Consider the following 18,181-nt stretch of genomic DNA (forward strand, 5'->3'; position numbering starts at 1 on the left):
ATTATATAATCTTACCGTGTAGAAGAAATTTTGTGAATATATCACATTATTATTCAAGTTGCGAGCAGTTTTGTCACATGTGTGTTTGCTCAATCTTCTTCCGTAGTTTTTGATATATTATTAAAGAGATGAAGTTTGTGGTTATTGATATGTTTTATTGATTTTTTTTATAATTACAATTATGAGATAAGTTTATTTTGAATTGCTATTTCAGATTGTAAAGAGAAAATTTGTGTTTGGATGAAAAAAAAAAGAAGAGAAAATGGAGAGGAGGAGATGGGTTGAGAAAATTAGGAAATTGGTGAGGAATATATGAAGGGAGAAATTTAGAGAAAATTGAAGAGGTAGGGTTAAGAATTCATTATTTTATTTAATGGGGGTTTTGCAAAAAAAAAAAAGTATCATCAAAGAAGACATCTCTTCAATAATATATTAGGATGAAAATGTAAAAGGAATTTAGAAGAAGATGAGTTAATGGCGGACAATGAAGGAACAGAGGTTTGTTTATATTTTAGAGATGTCCATTGTATTGGAACCGATATAAACTAAGCTTCATGGGACAGCTCCTTGAAAACCAAAGTTATCTTTTTAAATAAAACAATGCTTATGGGTTTTGTGTTAATAATTATATGTTGCAGCCTATATGTGTGTTGAGTGTTTGAAGTGTTGAGAAGTGGAATTATACTGATGTGGATCCAATCAATAATCCATTACATGTACCTGAATGACCAATCACAAGAAGTAAGGCAAAAAAGATACAAGAGGCTTTCACACTGCATGTCCAAAAAGCTTGCAAATGCACAACGAGAGCTCGAAAATTTTGAACCCAAATTTTTGTATAATGTTAGTTCAGCAAGTCAAGAAGAGAATGAAGTCAATATGACACGGAAAAAGTTGTGTAGTTTGAAAGATGGTGCGGAGGACAAAAAAAAGTGTGCAGAATTTGTGAAGAGGTGGCTGTCCAACTTGCATCTGTTCGGAATTAGTGATGTCAAAGTTGTCAAATGTTGCCATTAATGTATTTATTCTATGGAATCACACGGGCCTGTTTTCAAAGTATCTTTCTTTTATTCCTTTTCTAAAAGAAAATGGCCAAAGTGATAGACGAAGGAGAATAAACAAACCAACAACTTTTGAGATCTATTGCTATTTCTACTCAGTTGCTTGAGCTTGATTATTCCTTAATCCACCATGGAAACTCCTTATCCGAACCCCATTTCTCCCACCAAAACTCGTATTGGATGGATTGGCATCGGAGTTATGGGCGCCGCTATGGCCACTCGTCTCCTCTCCGCAGGTTACTCTCTCTCTCTCTACGCTCGTACCCCTTCCAAAGCTCTTGATTTACAATCCAAAGGGGCTCTTCTTGTTAACTCTGTTTTAGAATTAGCTCAGGTCAGCGATATTGTTTTCACAATGGTGGGTCACCCATTAGATGTTCGACAAAATGTCCTAGACGAGAATGGGATCCTACAAGGCTTGAATCCTGGTGGCGTCGTCGTTGACACCACTAGTAGCCACCCCGCGCTTGCCCGCGACATATTTACCGCTGCTCGTGCAAAAGGTCGTATTAAAATTTATTCCACTGAATTACTAGAGTTTGATGACATGATTGAAAGTTTAGCTGGATGAGTTACTCTATGATATGTTTAATCATTTAGCGATATTCTTGGCAGGTTGTTGGGCTGTGGACGCACCGGTGTCAGGGGGTGACATTGGGGCTAGAGATGGAAAGTTAGCCATTTTTGGTGGTGGAGATGAAGGGGTAGTGAATTGGTTATTACCTTTGTTTGAAGTGTTGGGGAAAGTAACATATGTAGGTGAAGCTGGGTGTGGGCAGAGTTGCAAGATAGCAAACCAGTTTCCAATTTCGGCGAATTTGTTGGGGCTGAGTGAAGGGTTGGTGTTTGCGGAGCGAGCGGGGTTGGACATGAAGAAGTTTGTGGAAGCTGTGAGGGGAGGGGGAGCATGGTCAATGGCAATGGAACTGTTTGGTGAGAGGATGATAGGAAGGGACTTTAGGCCTGGTGGGTTTGCTGAGTATATGGTGAAGGATTTAGGAATAGGTGTGGATGTTGTGGAAGAAGGGGATGATGAGAGGGTTGTAGTGTTGCCGGGAGCTCCATTGACCAATTTAATTCCTAAGTTTTAAAAATTGGATTTAAAAGCCCCCTCTACAAGGAAGAATATTAAATATGAGTAAAAATTGGAGTAAATGCTAAAGTAGCACAATGAAACCTTTTTAAAAAATATTATCTCATCTCTCCTGTCAATTAGTGGGTTTTAGAGTGTTAGGTTTTTTGGGTCTTTAAAATGCAATGAAATCAGTTAGAGAGAGAGAGGAAGAAGAGAAAAGGAGAGTGGTGTAGTGTAGTGTAGGACCATAGTTGATTTATCTCTTTTCTTTTTTTTTTTCTACACGTAAAAGAGAGAATGAGAGGGAAGAAAATGAGAGAGAGAGGAGAGGAGAGATGAGATAATATTTAAAAAAAAATGATTTTTCTCCGAGTCATTGTGGCATTTAGTCCAATTTTTGTTTAAAATTTAATAATATATATTTTTTTTTTTGTAAAGGGACCTTTTAAATCTTTTCTTTAAAAGATGAGGAACTAAAAGTACTGGTTCCCCAAAACAGGGGATTACAAATGTATTTTTCCCTTGAACATTGATTAAAAGATACAAGGCTTTGAGTGCTAGTTGTAAAGCTTTCGAGGTTCGGTGTGCTGATATTGTTAGTTTTCGGTCAAGTTAAAATCCTTTGAAATTTGTCGTTTCCTTTTTTTTTTCTTCTTTGAATCTCATTTTACTTCTCTGCAGAAAGTCACAACCACAATTCAGAAATATATCATTTTGCAACTGAGGAGAACAGGAAGAGGAATAGGGGATTTTCTAATAATTCAGATTTAATATTGGATGATGGGATGGAAAAATTAAAATCTTCCAAAGTAAGTAAGGAGGAGTTTGTTCATTTGGAAAGGATAGATGCAAACTGAAAAATGTTGTTCAAGAGCTAGAGCTTCTCACAGGAGTTTTTAACCACGAAGAGCAGAAGAACATTGTTGATTATGTTTACCATTTACAACAAAAAGGATGAAGAGCCCAACTTGGAAGTATTTATTCTTCCCATACTTTGCTTTCTAATTCACTTCTGTTCTTGCAATATATGCTCATTATCGTTCTTGTATATTTTCAACAGAGAGTACGTATTCCGAAACTAGAAAGTGGATGAGATATCAAGGAAGAGTTACCATTCAATTTGGATGCTGCTACAATTATGCAATGGTCTTTGACTTCACTGCTTTCTTAACTACCTTCGTATTCATGGTGTTCTTGTTCAGTACAAATTTCTTCAAACCCCTTTGCTTCCTTAGTTGCCTGTCTTATTCTATATTGTCCTTTTGTAGGATAAAAATGGAACTCCACCTTATTAAACAGTTAAAGAAGATTAGAACCTGTTTTTAGTTTGTTAGTTAGTTTAACAACTAACAAACTAATTATTTACCTTTCTCACATTTGTACAAATACCCTTGGGTAAGGCATTAATAGAGATGAGAAAGTCACTTATATTTTCCCTTAGACTGTTAATACACCTGGTATCTTAAGAGATGAAGAAGTTGATCCATTGCCATCTTTGTTTAAGAAGATGATCAGAGAATGGTGACAGACTGGTTCTACACTGCACATGCATCCCCAATAGTTGCATCGTAAACATATACAATGAAGGGATGTTGCATTCCTCCACACATTGATCACCATGACTTTCTAAGACCCTTTTGCACTGTGTCATTTCGAACAGAAAGTAACATCATATTTGGCACTTGACTAAAAGTTGTTAATCCTGGAGAGTTCTCTGGTCCTGTCTCGATTCCTTTGCCTAAAGGGTGTGCACAAGTACCATTATTGTGCTTTCTTTGTTTGTCCATTTCATTTTCTTGGTTATAAATCTAATCTAATGTCTATGCCTCTGTTGATATTGCAGTTCTGTATTGATTTCAAGTGGTAATGGACCTGATCTTGCCAAGCATTGTGTACCTAGTGTCAAAGCTAAAAGGTCGAATATCTAATATTGTTATTTTACAATCTTCAAATCATTCCCAAAAGAAAAAAGTTCCTAATATTTTGAATCTTTTTGGCATATTGCAGGATATTGATCACACTCCGAAAAAAGGATGATAGGAAACTTCCATACAGGTTTTTGCCTGATCTTGAACTTCAAAGAATCAGCCGCTGGACTTATCTAAATGGCAAGAGAAAGAGAACGATAATGAACTAGAGGAAGGTGAAATTAAAAAAAGTGAGCATCTCCATGATTATTCACCCAAAACCACTGCATTTATTATCCCAATGGCAAGAGGACAAAAATAAGAGCATTCAAGTGAAGGAAGATGAAAGAAAACAGAGGAGAGCCATCCCAATTATAATTCAGTGGATTTGTCTGAGTGGTAGAAGGAAGAAAAATATGAAAGAAAACAGAGATACCACCAATACTCACCACATCCACCCTCTCAACAAACCAAACGTCAGAGGTTTCAAGTTATTGGCTATTGAAGAATCAGAAACTCAGCATAACAATTAAGCCCACAATTTCTCAGAATCACAATGACCATAGTTCAATAATGTACCTTCTGTATCTATAAATCACTCTCAAACAGGAAAGAAGATTGAGTAGTTGAAGTATGACTTATAGCATCTTAGGCATTAATCATGAAAATTTTCAGTTCCAGAAATGTACATTTTTCGTAAGCAGAATCCAAACAGAAGAAGCTTCTGAAAGTGTTATCATATTTGAACGTAATGGAAGTAGTTATTTATGCATTAATTGTACAATTTATGGAGATAATTCCTTGTCTTTCTAAAAGTAGAGTACAAGTAAAAGGCTTTTAAAACTGGGTTTTGATCCAACATTGAAAAGATAAATAGATTGCAATTCAACAAGAAATGAAAATGAAAAGAGCAGCTTCAGGAAGGATGAACCTTATTGGAAGAAATAGCCTTCCAGGCAGATCTCATGGAAGCAGTGGCAGAATTCATAGCTGCCTCCATATACCTCTTAGAAGCAACCGACGCAGCTTTCTCCATCAAACTACCCATCTTGCGAGCCTTCTCAGACTTATCAAGGAGTTGTTGTAGCTCAGCTTCAGCCATCCGATCAAACTCCTCTTCGAAACGTCTGAACTCATCCATGGCATCTTCCATGACGGAATCGAGGTAATCCTCAGCCTGCTGCATCGCGATCTCAGCGTCTTGAACTTCATTCTGGTGTTGGAGCTCGATGGCAGCCCAGGACTTGTACGCTTCGATCTCGAAGAGCTTCATGAGGTCTTCAATGGTGGAGGGGTCGAAATTCTTGTCGTGGAGAGCTTGATCGGAGAGGAAAGTGAACTGGGAGATGAGAGCTTCCATGGGAGGAGGGTTTGGAAGGAGGTAAAAGGGTAATGGATGGTTGAGAATGGAGAATCAGATGAAGATGATGGGAGGAGTGGGGAAGAAAGTTGTAGCAGTGTTTGTAGAGTTTTATTAGCATCTCAAAAAGTAGAATTGAACGTTTGAGAAGGAATCTTAAGCTTGGACGTTGGACCCATTACAATAATAATGTTTAGGAAAATGTCAATTTATAGGCTACCCTCTTACCATTTTTTTATCAAATTTAAACCTTACCCTAATAATCTAGGAATGACACTCCTTTACTTACTCATCTTTAACTTCTTCCCCTACTTTTCAGCTCCTCTTATTTATTGCTTATTCAAGCTTTGTATGATCAAATCTTAAGCTTTGTATGATAATTTTAGAAAGAGTTTGAGTAATATCAACCTAAGTTAAGTAACTCATGTACAAATTAGTTAGTTCCAAATACCCCACCACTAATTTACATAACAAGAATTCTTAAAAGCATTTGTATAACAAAAATTCTTACAAAAGGTCTTGGAAGCATGAAATAATTTTTCGAACAAAATTATAAGATATCAACCAATCTTTTTCCATTTTCGTTCGAAGTTAACACCAAAACTTATAGAAAACCATTTGTGCATCATATCTGACAAATAAATAAGTAAAATATGTAAGCATTAAAAGAATAGAAGAATTGAACAAAACAAACCAAAGTCAAACATATAATAAAACAAAACACATTAAGAAAACAAAATGGAGGACAAGAATATTATGATTCTATATTAAAGGAATCGTCAACTCACTATTCAAAATTCAGTAAGGAAGGGGAGTTGGATAGCCATATAAACTCATAAACAAGAAAGCATGCTTCACGTAAACTCATCAATCGTAAGTTAGCTCATCAACCTACGCTTAACCTCAAACGAAACTAATTCATAAACATACAACTTAGAAATGAAACAAAACTATAGTTCTAATCACAATGAGGAAAAAATGGAGGGGGACATGTCAAACCTAAAACCACCAAAATCATTAAAAGAAAATTGTCAAAAAAATAACCTAACTCATTTTGTATAAGTAACAACATCAAGAGTATGCTTCAAACTTGAAATGTGTAACAAAGCAAAGAAAAAAACAAGAGCATGCTTCAAAATTTGAAATATATAAGAAAGCAACCAGAGAAAAAGAGCAAGATTCAAACCAACACTTTTTCAAGAGCACTCAATTCATATTGTATAACAAACCATGATCGACATTAAATAACCTAATTTAGCTCATCAACCTACTAATACCTCAAAGGAATCTAAACAAAACTCAAATACATTAACATAAAACTTAAGCAAAAGGAAATAAAACTATAGTCTTAATCACAAGGAGGAAAAGAGATGGGCATGTCAAACCTAAAAGCACCAAACTCATATCAAAATCACCCAACTCAAATAAATCTAAACAAAACTCAAATACCAATCTAGACTACTATAACTACGGAATAGTCATAGTATCTGAAGCATGGTCGACTTCATCTCAAACTTGGTATTATCGCCAAATAGGGGTAGGCGATACCGAGATTAAAGTCATACAAGTTTGGTGATGTATACTCTCTGATAGGTCTATTTACATCATGGGCTATCAAAATGTAATGTTCTTGTCCAGGGGCAACATTTAGGTTTGGGTTCAGAGGAACTTCATTGTTGTTTGCCATTCTTTTAGCTTCTTATCGCCTCTGCCTTCTTTCTCGTCTTCTCTGTTGAAAGGTTCATTCAAATTCAAGGTTAAGCTCGAATTTAAAATAATTTTCCTCACTCATAAACTTGTTCATGCATCCTTCACGTAAATACGCAATTCAATCGAAATTGAACTTTTTGTATGAAATTAGCACACAAGTTAAATCTAAAAGTAAAACAATTAAATTAACTGACAACGACACCAAAAACTTGTTTGTTTTGATTTATACTCTATGTTTTGAGCTATCGTGAATGTGAGACATAGGCTCCAAGTTTGCAACTAAACTAGACGATTAAGATAGGATCATGTGATGAAAGGGGCTGACACCTACTTTGCTTTGTCTAAGGATATTTGTGTATGTACAAGCTTTCCTCTCTCTGCTCAAGTGTAAGTGAAAAGAGAGGTTTCTTAGGTAAGCCAGGATCAAACTCAGAGACTTAATGAACTTAAGATTATAACATGCAATTTAACTTCATATAATTTATGTATAGTATAAATTATGAATTGTATTATCTATCCTACGCATAATTATACAATATGCGTTGGAGAAACAAAATGGAAATGGATGCAAGAGTTATGCATAATATGTACTGAGTTGTGTTTAGGCGATATGGATGAATGAGTACTTGTGTAATTAGATGCAAGACAAGGGCAATTAGCAATTAAAGCGATATAAATCATTCTTTAACTTTAAATTTAGGGCGAGCAATCTTTTGGTGCCTTCGCCATACTTGTTTGCCTTTTTGGATGTAAATACTCAAAGTTATCATATGATTTATATATGATCCATTTGATTGCATTATCTACAACTCATTCTATATTAAGGCGAGCGACCTCGATGCCTTATCGCCATACACACTCACATTTCTGATATATATATTAAAGAGGAATTCTGTGACAAGAATGTATTGCTACATTCTTTTCACCGACTGTCTAGTTAAGTCCAGGTCACCACTCTTTTGAGTGACAACACTCAATACTCCATTCTTTCTCTCAAATGGAATGGGGTATTGATTGCAACATTTAACTCAACAAGACAAATAATACAAACATCCATATTCTCTAGTACTAATTACACCTTATGTCTTTTCATGTTTAGAAAGAACTAATAGTGCAAAGAGATAAAGAAATGGGAGAATGGAAGCAGTAGGGAATTACATTCATAAATAGAACTTTAGGCCTTTTGGCCATGGGTTCAAATTACAAATACATGATAAAAAAAATACAAATAGAAGCATAAAGATGTGGGTCGAGCCTCTGAGCATAATCTTATGCTCATCGGCTTCCTTTTCTGTTTATTACACTAAGGGAGAGAATGGTTATAGATTCATCTCAACTATATTCTAAGCTTTCACTTAAATCACAGAAGAGAGGTTAGGGATTAAGTGTGTTTGTTCTCCAAACTCTTGCCCTACTTTGTTTTGAAGAGATAACCTTGTATTTATAGGCGATGATAGATGAGACTCAACATCGTCTAGCCTTTATTAATTCTCTCATAGAGCTAAATAGCATCACAAACGTCCTTTTTTTTTTTTTTTTAGCATTCGTGCCAACCAATTGTGTCTCCTAGCAATGTAGATCGTCTAGCATCATTTCTCTTATCGTTGGGTTGTTGCATGTCTCCTCGCCTGAGAGTTGTTGCTAAGCTACTTTTCTCTCTTTCACCTAAAAATTTCTACATTAAGACTTAAAACTGTGAGAAACATGCATAACACTTTTTTGACACTTGTAATGTATAATCATCTTATTTTATTTATTCCACTACGCGTTTTCTTCATTTTTTCAGCATTGAGATTTCATTATTCTATCTAAAAAGCCACAATAACTTGTATTTCTACAATTTATCATTGGCGCAAATAAAAAAATGCATTGCTAATAATTATATTTTGTGACACATTTTTAACGTGTTGCTATAAATAATCTTTTATCAACAAAAATTACTTGTGCCACTAAAACTTTGTTGCTAAAAAATAATTTCTTGTAGTGCTTATATGAGGTGACACTCAACGGCAAGATGAAACTTCAAGTAAGAACAAATAGCTCAACATTTGTTATAAAACATATACTTTATACTTTATATTGAGACATCAATGTAATCACGAGATGAAACTAAATGTTGAATGGTAACAGTTGACTTTATTGATTTTCGCATTTAGTACAATTTACAAACTAGTACTCTAGTTAAAAATGTACATCATGAGTTGTACAACTTCTCTTTTGACATACTAGCTATGAATATTTACACGTGCAAACTTAAGCTTTTTAACACTATGCAATGAAATGGACCTAAGACCTCATGTTGCGACATGGGTAGACAATATATAGCTTACTTTGGCACCTAGAACTCTTGCTACCTGGGGCGAGGGGACATTCCAAAAGGCCAAATGCTTGGTGAGTGACAATTTTTAGAGAAAACAATTTTCAACACACAAAACAATTTAAATTCATTTTCTTCCTTAAGCACTCATTTGATACTGAGTCATTGTCTGGGCGTCGAATGCCAAAACCTCATCAATTTGATCTCGTTCAACCTTAGGTCGAACACATCTCAACGTGCCTAGAACCTAAATGTTGATGCATACTTTACACTTCCAACCACTGATGTAGGTATACTCACACTCTTAATGTTCAAGTGGACAACACTAAGACATTCAGTTGTTTCAACTTTCGTTTTGAGGGGGACAAACTCACACATTCGGTTATACCAATTGGTGGAATAACTCATACCAACTCTTTTTCTTACTTAGGTAGACTCGTCTCAATCTCCTGACTACTTTTTCTCACATGTTCACATAAAGTCAACTTATAGAATTGGGTATCAGTATTGATTGTTTAAAAACATTTTACCAAATACCATTTTGTAAGAAAACAATTTAGCAACCAAACACATTTATAGAAAAACTTTTGAATGTCACACAACATAGCGAATTAAAAATAATGATTTTCGGAAACGTAACTGTTTTGAAGGGTCACCCGTGTCCCGAACATCCTTGTCCAAGGCGTTGTTTGTCTATGGCCGCATGCCCAAACATCTTCAAACCACCTTATCTTTATGTTTTGTACTTAGTTTAACCTATTCATTTCCTTTTGTTGTTACGGACCTAGGGTGTGACGTTTCACAATTTTCATATGCAAGCTTGCCAAAGATAAAAAAAAATGTAAAATGTATTATAGGGAGACATAATAGTTGAATCACCAACCATGCTTTGTTGTACTTTTTGCAATCTAAGCTTTTTTTGTAATTGATAGTCTTCAATGTTTTCTTTAATGATGTTTTCAATGCTTTTCTCTATCTGACATTTTATAAAACCAATTTCTCTCAAAATGTGAAGGGAGGCTACATAGTTTGACCGCGACTTGTTCACTGTGTTAGAACAAGTGTCACACAATCGTCGATTTCATGTTTAAAAAGTTACAATTATGACAAGTGGTATAAAAGCTTTGTTAGCTCCTTGACTAAGTGAGACACAATTATGTTGACAGTGAAGCAACTGTCGAAGTCGCAGTCTGAGCGACTAATTGAGATTGAAGAGCAATTCTTGTATCTGAGAGAATTACCAGATGAAGTAATATTTCTCCAGACACGATTGGATGTATTGAATTACCAGATAGATGGATTACCCATAAACAAATTGACGCTGAGGGTTGATTCGATAGAACACAAAGTCGCCCGAACTGATAGTTTTGAATGTGGGAGTAGCGCCTCTTCAAGTTTGTCACACATATAGAAGAGCTTAACTGCTCCCAGAAGACCATGCTAAAGTTGTTCAGCCATCTTTCAGACGACTTTAGAGCCATGATAGAGACAATCAAGACCGATGGAAGTGCAAATGAATTTAACTATGCAGGGGGAACCAATCCCCAAATCAAGCTTGTAGTATTTTGAGCAAGTTCAAGATCCTGGAACCAAAGCCTTCAATGTGAACCGTGATGCTAAAGAGCTTGAAAGTTTCATCTTTGATATGGATCAGTACTTTAAGGCCAATGGAACCAATTTTGGAGAAACTAAAGGTGACATTAGCCTCCATGCCTTTGTCTGATGATGTAAAGCTCTAGTAGAGGTCGAAAGTGAACGACATCCAAAATGGTCAATATACCATTGATACGTGGGAAGATTTTAAGAAAAAAACCAAGGGCTCAATTTTTCCTAGAAAATGTTGAATTTATTGCCGGAAGAAACTGTAGGAACTTGTAGAGAGTATGTTAAACAGTTTTTCGATGTTATGTTGGACATTCGAGACATGTCGAAAAAGGATAATATGCAACCACCTCTTACTAAGTTTCCACACACGCCACCTCCCAAACTTATTTAATTTTTAAACTCATCCCAATTATACCACTCCAAATTAAACCTACTTATCTGTACGCCATGTGTCCGACTTGTTACCTATTGCCGTGCTGCCAAACTTCCTGCCAGCGTCCCTTTAATATCTCAACATCTTTTGTCCACAAAATCTATCTAAAATTTCAATGCTTCATTAAAACTTATTTTCCCAACTTCCTTTTTGCTAACAACAAACTTCACTCTATCTTGCTCAAGAACCACATTGCCTACTTTCAAAGGCCTACTCCAACTCTATTGCTTACTTACTTTATCTTACCTCTTACTACTTAAAACTCCTTCCACATCTTGGACGTCTCACCCTTCTAGTTCAATATTAACCCTCCTCAATGTCCATATCCAATTCCAAAGCTCAATTCTACCAAATCTATCTTTCACACCCCTTCCTCCTCAACACTTCTTGTCAACATGGAGTGCATGTTAACACTACTTAGGCTCCACCTAAGTATGAGATTCTTTCACATTCACTATATTTAGGTTCTCCTAAATACTATAACAAAGAAAAAACTTTCCTTGAATTTTACAAAGGTTGTCGAGTAAAACAATCTCAACAACGAACACAAAGATTTTTAATTAGAATACATTAGTTGAACGAGTCTTAAACAAACCCTAAGCTTAAAACATTCGATGCAAACGTTCTAACATGGCTAGAACAAATATTTCTAGAAAATAAGGAAGAAGGACATGAAAATTTGCAAACCCTAACATATAGCCACTAACCCTAAAATTGAATACTAGCACAATATATATAAATGGCTATAAAATCTTTTAGAAGAAAATAAGGAACGTGGATACAAAAATTAATTTGCAAATCACAAGATAATCGAGAAGGTATTCATCCAAAACTTACGACCAAACATATAACACAATGCCTATGACAATGTGGTTGACATGTTGCTGAAGTTGATTTCATTAACAACTTAATTTCTTGTTTTCATTTTAGAAGGCTCAAAATTAATTTAATATTTTTTAAATATAATTTTAAGATATAAAAATTGATTTTGAATTATGAAATGATATGGAAAAATGATTTTAACCAACTATACTCCCCACAATAAAACACATCTCAAAGTATATGACAAATTAATATAATTCAACTACGGTTAAAATATCAATTTTGTCCCTTTCTTTCTTCAGTAAAAGAAAAAAGATCGAGAGTGATTTTTGGTTATTTTGGTAAAATACTTTATAATAATAATTTAATAAAGGAAAAGGATAAAGAACAAGGAAAAGGAAAAAAATGGAAATTTAATTGTTCGTGAAGGAACAAAACGATACGAAGAGAGTCGGGAGAATTCAGATTACCAAAGTCATTGGCTTCTTCCTCTTACTCTTCCATTTCTAATCTCTGATCTGAAACCACAAATCGGATTCCATTTGCGATTTCTAGATTCAGAAACATCATGCGCTGGGAAGTTGTATTGCCGTTGTTCCTCCTCTGTTTCTTCGCCACAGATCTTCTTCGAACTGCCCATTCAATCTGGTTGAACTTGCCTCCATCTGGGACCAAGTGCGTCTCCGAGGAAATCCAGACCAACGTTGTCGTTCTTGCCGATTATGTCGTCGTCGCTGATCATTCTCACTCCCCCACCATCTCTATCAAGGTCAATTTTCCACATTAAACCTTTTTTCTTTTTCAATGCCTCTTTCATTAGTGCCCTTGGAGTTTTGCATTTCAAGTTTCTTGATTCGTTAATATGTTTCATTAGTGCCCTTGGGCTATAGAATACAATTGATACGCTTAATTAAAAAAAAACCCACCCTGATGGGTACGATTGGTTCTTGTCTATGCTATGTATTTGTTGATTTGTCACTCCCGTTTGGTTTTGCCCACCAATTGCGAAATGCAAAGAACTATGATCTATTTCTTTTGGATTTCTCCCCTTTTTTTTCTCTTCGAATTATAATTCTAAATTCTGATGTTTTCACAACCCTGTAGGCATATCATTACAGTGAGATAAAAGAAAGAGATTACTTCTGTGAATGTAATCTTTTCTTTACTGCTATGGAGGCTGTTTCGTCCAATTTTTGTTTGTTTGGTTTCTGATTTTGGCTGTTAAGATTATTTCAAAACATTTATAGGAATCGTTGTGGATTGATTTCAAGGATAAGAGGAATACCTTGGGAATTTGCTGCTGACCTAACTTAACATATGGTTTTTGCAAATTGTTTAAGAGAATTCTTCTTCATGCATATGATTTCTAGTCTATTTTGACGTTTGGAGGATGATTCATGAGGAGGGTGATGAAAAAGTTGGATCTTGGATCTGAGGTGTCACTTTTTTAAAGGTCTTTTCCAGTAAAGTGATGGTGATAAAATTCAAATTGCTCTTGGCACACATCATGCACCTTACTTTCCTGATAACGATTTAAATTGGATAACAAGAATTTAGGAGCTTAGCTCTCGTTTCCATGTCCTTGTACAATTCCTTGAAAATTACATGTCATATTTTAGATCCCCACCCACAACCATACACAACCCCACCCCAAACCAAGGGAGAGAGGAAAAAGAAAAAGAGAAAAGGAGTCTCAAAACGTTAATAGTATTTATGTTATTGACATAGCGGATCCTTATTTACAGTTCAATTTGAGTCTCTAGATGAAATGCTTTGGCCATTTCTTTGGTGGATTGCATTGAGGGGTTGTTTCTTAACCTACGTATCCCTGCTGAACATCTTTAAGAGAACATTGCACTTAGTAAATAAGCTTCGTTTGCTATTTCTTGGTTTTAACTAATTTCTCTTTGACCCCCCAATCTAAGACTTCAACAACTCCTGTCAAGTTTAGACTTGCCGGTGCTTAGACCATTTGATCTGTACTACCGATGGAGTCACTGTTCATGTAGAGTTGTAAACAACCAGGTCAACTGCACTCTATATTTTAGGGTAACTAGCCAGTCCATTGGTTGTGCCTGCACTATGGCTCTCAATGACCTATAGTTATCTTTACCTTAAAGGAAAGCATTGAAAATGGCAGATTTGAAAGCTTCCTTGGATGATTTGGCTTTGTCTTGTAAAATTCTTGGTTTTGTTCTTCTCAAACCTTTCACAAAATCCATTAATTTTAAAGACATGAGCTAATGATGTTTTTGGTTGATGTGTGGAAAGTGTTTCTTTTCAAGTTGATGGGTAGCTTCTTCTAATATCTTGATGTCTGTTATTGTTTTACACTTAACTGATCAATGATGGGCTCATTTAGGTGACATCTCCGTATGGGAACAATCTTCATCACTCAGAGAATGTAACACACGGCCAGTTTGCATTTACGACTACTGAGGCTGGTAATTACCTAGTATGTTTCTGGTTGTCTGACCACAAACATGAAGCTGGCAATGAGATAAGCGTCAACCTTGATTGGAGAACTGGTATTGCAGCCAAGGATTGGGAATCAGTTGCAAAAAAAGAGAAGATTGAGGTAACGACCTCCTCTTCACCTTTCCACATTCACTATACCCTAAAACATCCATTCTAATGCTCAACCTCATTCTCATTTAGGGTGTTGAACTCGAGCTGAGGAAACTGGAGGGAGCAGTTGAAGCTATTCATGAAAATCTACTCTATCTCAAGGACAGGTAACTAAGTTTCCATGGTAAAAATGGATGCTTAACAAAATCTAGCCATTAATCTCATTTATATAATTTTGGATTGTTACAGAGAAGCAGATATGAGGACAGTGAGCGAGAGGACAAACGCACGAGTTGCGTGGTATAGCGTCATGTCCTTGGGCGTGTGCATTGCTGCTTCTACTTTACAAATATGGTACTTGAAGCGATTCTTTCAGAAGAAAAAACTTATTTAGAGACTCTTCTAACTCATGTTTCAGAAAGAGATTGTTAACTTATTTAGTTTTATTTCTTCATACAAAGTAGAGAAGTTTTGACACGAACTGCAAGCCATGCAGGGCTTGTTTATAATTTTTATTCCAGATTTTGTTTTTTCTTTTTCCTCTGTTTCTTTGATAGAATTTAGAGAGTCTTGCTTGTTGAGATTCAATGTTGTTGTTCATCATCCTTTACAAGATTAGGATTCTTAGAGAAATTGAAGGTCAAGGAGATGGATCATACCATAATTTGATCAAAATGTGAGCATATAAGATATAGTTGCAAATCAGCAGCTTAGCTAGCAGCTTCAGTTTCTATTAGTCCCAAGTTTAACTTAAGACAATATGGTTGACAATGTTTAGCTTTGAATAATCCCATTTTTTTTTCCTTTAAGAAATCAAAAGAATTAAGATCAATCCAGCTCAATTGAATTGATTAAAGGGCATTGATTATCTATTTATTATTATAAATTTTATTGAGTTCCTACTACATGTGTATCCAAAGCTCTAATAACTTGTCGATGTTAACTGTTTTTGATGCAATTTCTCCTAAATAAATAGATTTAATTATACAATTGTCTTTTAACTTTCCTATTTTTTACATGAATAACCTAACAAGCTATTATTTTGTACAAAAAGTGTAGCCTAATTTACATTTCCAGCCCTTCTTACCTTTCACTTTTAAATAATAATAATAATTATTATTATGATAACTTTTCAAAATCGTTTTTTCAAGACATGCACGATTAAGGACTTTTTTTTAGACATCTAAAAATTGACACTCATAAATGAAAGCCAGAATAGACAACAAATTTTGAATGTAAATTTAATAGATACAACATGATGTATTTTATTTTTTTAAAAATAAACTAAGGTATATTTGATAAATTATGAACAAAACAATTTGTAAAACATATTGTATTATATACGAAACAATATATGTGACATATATTAATATTATATTTTCTAGTATATTTGTAATACACTACAAAATAAATATGGTATATGTGATAAATACTTACACTTTTCAATATATTACTACATTTGATTATATGCCGAGAGATCAATGGAAATGTGCTTGATTTTTAGCTATGAGTATTGAAGAAAATAAATAAAATTTCCTAAAATGAAAAAAAAAAAAAAAGATATATATATTAGACATTAAATGAATATCAAACAAAAATAAAAAATGACAAAAAATTGTAACTAAAGAAAGAACTAAACATTTCAAACATGAATTGATGATTGATGAGAGATAATGCAATTAATAATATTTATAAAAAAATAACATTATTATATAATTAATAATAAATTCGTAAATGAAATAATTTTAGAAATGAACACAATTTAGATAACAACCCTTTTGACTTCAAGCCTAAGGGTATGGAGTATTTTGGGGATTCTCCCAACCTCGAACATTCCAACACAAAATATTCATGGCGTCCGACGACGCTACTTCGCTGCCACCACCGTTATCCCTCCTTCATCGGAGTAAGTTCCTCTTCCTATCTTTTCCATTTCTTCCTTGTTGCCATTGCCATTACCATGGTTTGTACCACTGATCATGTCCTACGTTCCTGTACTCTATTTCCTGCATCCTCCTTAGCAAGATGCTTCCACTTCCACTTGCTAACTCCAGCAACATTCTTCTTTTGCAAAGAGACTGCCAATCCATAGTTTAAAACCATCTTTTTTATCGTGTCCAACACCTTCTCCATCTCCCTTGGGTGTGAGACCCGTACTTAAATTAGGACTAAAAGATGATTAAGTGTTTGAAGAAGACGTTTCGAATAGAACTAAGTGATGAGAAGATTGGTGTTAAGATAGTTTGCCAGGAAATAAGGTGATGCATATAGGACCTCTGGCGTGTAAGGTTCTTCGAAAATGGAGTTAGGCGAGGAAGATGTCTAATTTTGAAACATGGGTTTATGTGTAAGGTTAAGAGCTAAACATGTTTAAGATATATACATGAAGTTTACATGTATACCACTAAGAGCAAAAGTTGGCGTATTATTATAAGTTTAAGGATGACTAATCTATTTAAGGACTAGTATAAATAGAGGAAGACAATAGAATGTTAAGAAGTTTTATTCTAAGAATTCATGAAGTGAAGTGTTACTCTGTTGAATTGCTCCTAGGCGAGAAGAAGAAGAGAGAGGAAGCTAGGTGTTTTGCAAGGAAGTTCTCCGTGAGTGATTTCTTCTAAAAGTATTGGTTTATATGAATGTTTTCTTTAAGTTATTACTGATTTAAAAAGATTTTTTTGTATATGAATATCTTAAAATGATTTCAAATTATGTTTATGTATAATGCATGTATAAAGTATGTTTTATGGACGTGAAGCTATGTTCAAACCATTAATCTTCTTCATGTCATTAAGCTAAATGTTATGTGCACATAAGGAGTAAAGGCAACCATGCATGTAGAAAATGATGTGTATTGTGTTAGGCGACTTGAGCAACAAAGAGTGAATCAAAAGATATTCCTGGATGCTATTAATGAAAATGATATCATAATAGTCTAAACTCGAGATGATGAGTCTTGGAGTAGGAAATAATTCATGTTCTTGGCGAAAAGATTGTTTGAGACTAATGTGTGTTTATGTGATGAGATATGTTTGTAATTCTTCCTCGCATCTGATAGCTTCAATTGTTTCCACTACACCTTTTCTTTCTTATCAATCAATCGCTCCAAACGTTGATTCACATTCACCCTCACTCTCTTGCACCATCATTACATTTTACCCCTATCGACAGGATTCATTATGTTTTTAAAACAAAAATCTAATCCTCTAGACTTTCCTTTCATTTCACCTTCCACATTTGGGTTCTTACCACCTTCCATTCTTTTGTCCTCCACCTTAGGGGATCATTTTCACCCTTCCAAATCTCAGGTCCCTGTCCCCCTC

General features: G+C 34.9%; 3 protein-coding genes across 8 annotated transcripts; 2 read left to right on the forward strand and 1 right to left on the reverse strand.

The window, feature by feature from the left end:
• Positions 1-679: 679 nt before the first annotated feature.
• On the forward strand, positions 680-4,819 carry LOC101221796 (probable 3-hydroxyisobutyrate dehydrogenase-like 3, mitochondrial). Of its 6 annotated transcripts, none has more exons than XM_031883138.1 (6): positions 680-1,564; positions 1,677-3,110; positions 3,197-3,282; positions 3,405-3,881; positions 3,980-4,051; positions 4,144-4,819. In XM_031883138.1, the coding sequence occupies exons 1-2, from the start codon at positions 1,192-1,194 to the stop codon at positions 2,150-2,152; spliced, it is 849 nt and encodes a 282-aa protein (XP_031738998.1). In that variant the 5' UTR covers positions 680-1,191; the 3' UTR covers positions 2,153-3,110; positions 3,197-3,282; positions 3,405-3,881; positions 3,980-4,051; positions 4,144-4,819. The 6 variants fall into 6 exon arrangements, with proteins under 6 accessions (XP_031738998.1, XP_031738999.1, XP_031739001.1 ...); XM_031883139.1 differs by having other exon boundaries at positions 1,677-2,945; positions 3,027-3,110; positions 3,197-3,881; XM_031883141.1 differs by having other exon boundaries at positions 1,677-2,731; positions 2,818-3,110; positions 3,197-3,881.
• LOC101218253 lies at positions 4,766-5,586 on the reverse strand. The gene has a single exon (XM_004149909.3). It carries the CDS (start codon positions 5,401-5,403, stop codon positions 4,960-4,962), a length of 444 nt encoding a protein of 147 aa, XP_004149957.1. The 5' UTR covers positions 5,404-5,586; the 3' UTR covers positions 4,766-4,959.
• Positions 5,587-12,685: 7,099 nt separating this feature from the next.
• On the forward strand, positions 12,686-15,578 carry LOC101218492 (transmembrane emp24 domain-containing protein p24delta3). Its single transcript, XM_004149910.3, has 4 exons — positions 12,686-13,059; positions 14,653-14,868; positions 14,949-15,025; positions 15,108-15,578. Exons 1-4 carry the CDS (start codon positions 12,859-12,861, stop codon positions 15,250-15,252), a joined length of 639 nt encoding a protein of 212 aa, XP_004149958.1. The 5' UTR covers positions 12,686-12,858; the 3' UTR covers positions 15,253-15,578.
• Positions 15,579-18,181: the final 2,603 nt, after the last annotated feature.

Source organism: Cucumis sativus, chromosome 3 (assembly GCF_000004075.3).
Source record: "Cucumis sativus cultivar 9930 chromosome 3, Cucumber_9930_V3, whole genome shotgun sequence".
In the NCBI taxonomy this organism is placed as follows: Eukaryota; Viridiplantae; Streptophyta; class Magnoliopsida; order Cucurbitales; family Cucurbitaceae; genus Cucumis; species Cucumis sativus.